We start from the raw sequence: 2,733 nt of genomic DNA, 5'->3' as shown, positions 1-2,733 counted from the left end.
CACAATAATATATCGCTACCCGACCTAATTTATGGTGCTGACTTTTCATATTTCATATTCCTTAGGTTATGAAGTTTTCAAGGAGAAAGCACATATTAGTATTGTTTTGGTTTCAATTTTAGTAGCATTCTTTTTAGAGATGTGGAGATGTTTTTGCATTCACCTCATATTGGTTGAGTACTTCCTCTGTGAAAGGCACTGTGCTAAGAACCTTATATTTCATGTATTTCTCATTATGACTTTATAATAGATAAGATGTGTACTGTTATTCCCATTTTATGTATTAAGGCTCTGAGATTTAAGGTAGTATGGAATTTGTCCAAGATCATACTTCTTCCAAGTGGTAGAGAGGAATTCAGTCTTTTAAGCTTTCTAAACTCCAAATGCAGTGGTTTTTTTTGTTTTGTTTTGTTTTTTCTTGTTTTTTTTTGTTTTTTTTTAAGTTTAGAAGGCTTAACATCTCCCCTCACTATGCTTAAGCTAGAACGTCTAATTACTCAGTGGCACTTTGGAATTTTTATGAGTAAACAGCCAATGAAGCAATTGAAATTTAGTTAGATATGTACAGCTTCAATTCAACCAAGATGTCCATTCTTAATTCTTGTACTTATTTCCTCCACAGTACCTGCCCTGAGCATTCTCTAAGTCTACAGAGATCTCTCTTTTTTACAAGTTCCTTGAATACTTAATTCAGTGCTACTCATTTGATACTTAATAATTGTATTTGTCAGGGTTCTCCAGAAAAACAGAACCTAACGGAGATAGAGATATATGAGAGGGGATTTTTTTTTTTTTTGGACAGAGTCCTGCTGTGTCACCCAGGCTGGAGTGCAGTGGCGCGATCTCAGCTCACTGCAAGCGCCACCTCCCGGGTTCACACCATTCTCCAGCCTTAGCCTCCCGAGTAGCTGGGACTACAGGCACCCACCACTATGCCCGGGTAATTTTTTTTTTTTTTTTTTTTGTATTTTCAGTAGATATGCGGTTTTACTGTGTTAGCCAGGATGGTCTCGATCTCGTGACCTCGTGATCCACCTGTCTCGGCCTCCCAAAGTGCTGGGATTACAGGTGTGAACCACCATGCCAAGCCAGTGAGGGGGATTTTTAACGAAAATTGGCTAATGTGGTTATGACGTGCCATGTGCCAGCTGGAGAACCAGAGAAGCCAGTGGCATCACTAAGTCCAAGTCCAAGGGACTTAGAACTTGGGGAGTTGCAATGCAACTCCCAGAATCCATAGGCCAGGGAACCTGGAGTTCTAAGGTTCAAGGGCAAGAGAAAATGGATGTCCTCGCTCCAGAAGAGAGAGTAAATCTGCCTTTCCTCTGCCTTTTCTATTCTGGTCCTCAACCAGTTGAATGGTGCCTGACCACTTTGGGTGAGGGCAGATCTTCTTTATTCAGTTCACTGATTCAAATGCCAGTCTCTTCTGGAAACATCCTCACAGAAACAGATCTACTCAGAAATAATGCCTTACCAGCTTTCTGAGTATCCCTTATTCCAGCCAAACTGATATCTAAAATTGACCATCACAATAATATATCGCTACCCGACCTAATTTATGGTGCTGACTTTTCATATTTCATATTCCTTAGGTTATGAAGTTTTCAAGGAGAAAGCACATAATTGACTTCTTTCTATCTCTATCTCTGATAACATCAGCATAGGGAATAGCAAGATCCTGTATTTGTCAGGATCCTACCAAAGAAAAAGAGCCAATTATATATACATATATATATATGGAAAATATTAAAGAGAGGTTGAAAGTTATAGAGGATATAATAAGGCCTAATGTATGCTAATTACCATTCCAGAGAGAATAAAACAAGGAATTGACTTATACAATTATGGAGCTGTATAAGTATAGCTGGGCAAGTTTGAAAACTGTATGGCAGGCTGGAAACTCTTGGGCAGGAGCCGATGATGCAGTCTACAGATAGATTTCTTCTTGTTCAGATAAACTTCAGTTTTGCTCTTAAGGCCTTTCAACTGATTGAATGAGGCCCACCTATATTATCAGGGATAATCTATAACCTTAAAGGTTATATAAAGTCTACTATAGATATTAACCACTTCTACAGAATACCTTCGCAGCAACACTTAGATTAGTATTTAATTGAATAATTATGTAATACACCCTAGACAAGTTGTCATATACAACTAACCATCACCGCGCATTCCTTATCAACTACGCATCCATTTGCATCTCCTTAAACCATATTTAGTCTCTAAATAAAGATAATAATAAAGTCATACTTTTGCCTAACACGCTACAACTGTCCTGCATAAAACTGAAAATGTGCTAACCCTTTCCCCATTAGAGGATACAAAGTTTCAGGCAATGTTCACCCTTCTTCTTGCTATCCTGCAACTTAAAAACTGTGATATAAAGTTAACTATTATTAATACATTGCACATTATATGATAAAGAAATAAGAGAGAGAAGAAAACAAAGATACTTGTCTAACTAATCAGGTGATTGTAACAGGTATTTATAACCACCTTCTTCCATTACCCATGCCATATTCCTTCTGCCTTCAGCAAGCACTTCAGATGCTCATGGTTCTTTACCTAGTGGGTGACACAAACTTTATTTCTGATGGGTCTGGGCCATTGGTAGTCCTGCCTGGATTGGGTTGTTGTAGTTTTCCATTAACCTTAATCATAGGGTATGATAAAATTAACAGATACCCTAAGAGATCCCCTGTATTCCAGACATATTCTTCCTTACCA

General features: G+C 38.1%; 1 protein-coding gene across 1 annotated transcript in view; it reads left to right on the top strand.

Annotated features, from left to right (window-relative positions):
* LOC105555483 (meiosis-specific kinetochore protein-like) overlaps positions 1–1,630 on the top strand; it is a gene marked incomplete at its 5' end in the record, with an annotated part of 42,996 nt that extends 41,366 nt beyond the window's left edge. The window contains one exon of the mRNA XM_012002451.1: positions 1,596–1,630. Within this exon, the coding sequence (XP_011857841.1) occupies positions 1,596–1,630 (35 nt within the window). The remainder of the gene's footprint in view (positions 1–1,595) is intronic.
* Positions 1,631–2,733: the final 1,103 nt, after the last annotated feature.

The sequence above is a fragment of the Mandrillus leucophaeus genome, unplaced genomic scaffold (assembly GCF_000951045.1).
Source record: "Mandrillus leucophaeus isolate KB7577 unplaced genomic scaffold, Mleu.le_1.0 Scaffold688, whole genome shotgun sequence".
In the NCBI taxonomy this organism is placed as follows: domain Eukaryota; kingdom Metazoa; phylum Chordata; class Mammalia; order Primates; family Cercopithecidae; genus Mandrillus; species Mandrillus leucophaeus.
Note: the sequence above shows the minus strand (reverse complement) of the source record. Positions and strands in the feature narration are given on the sequence as shown.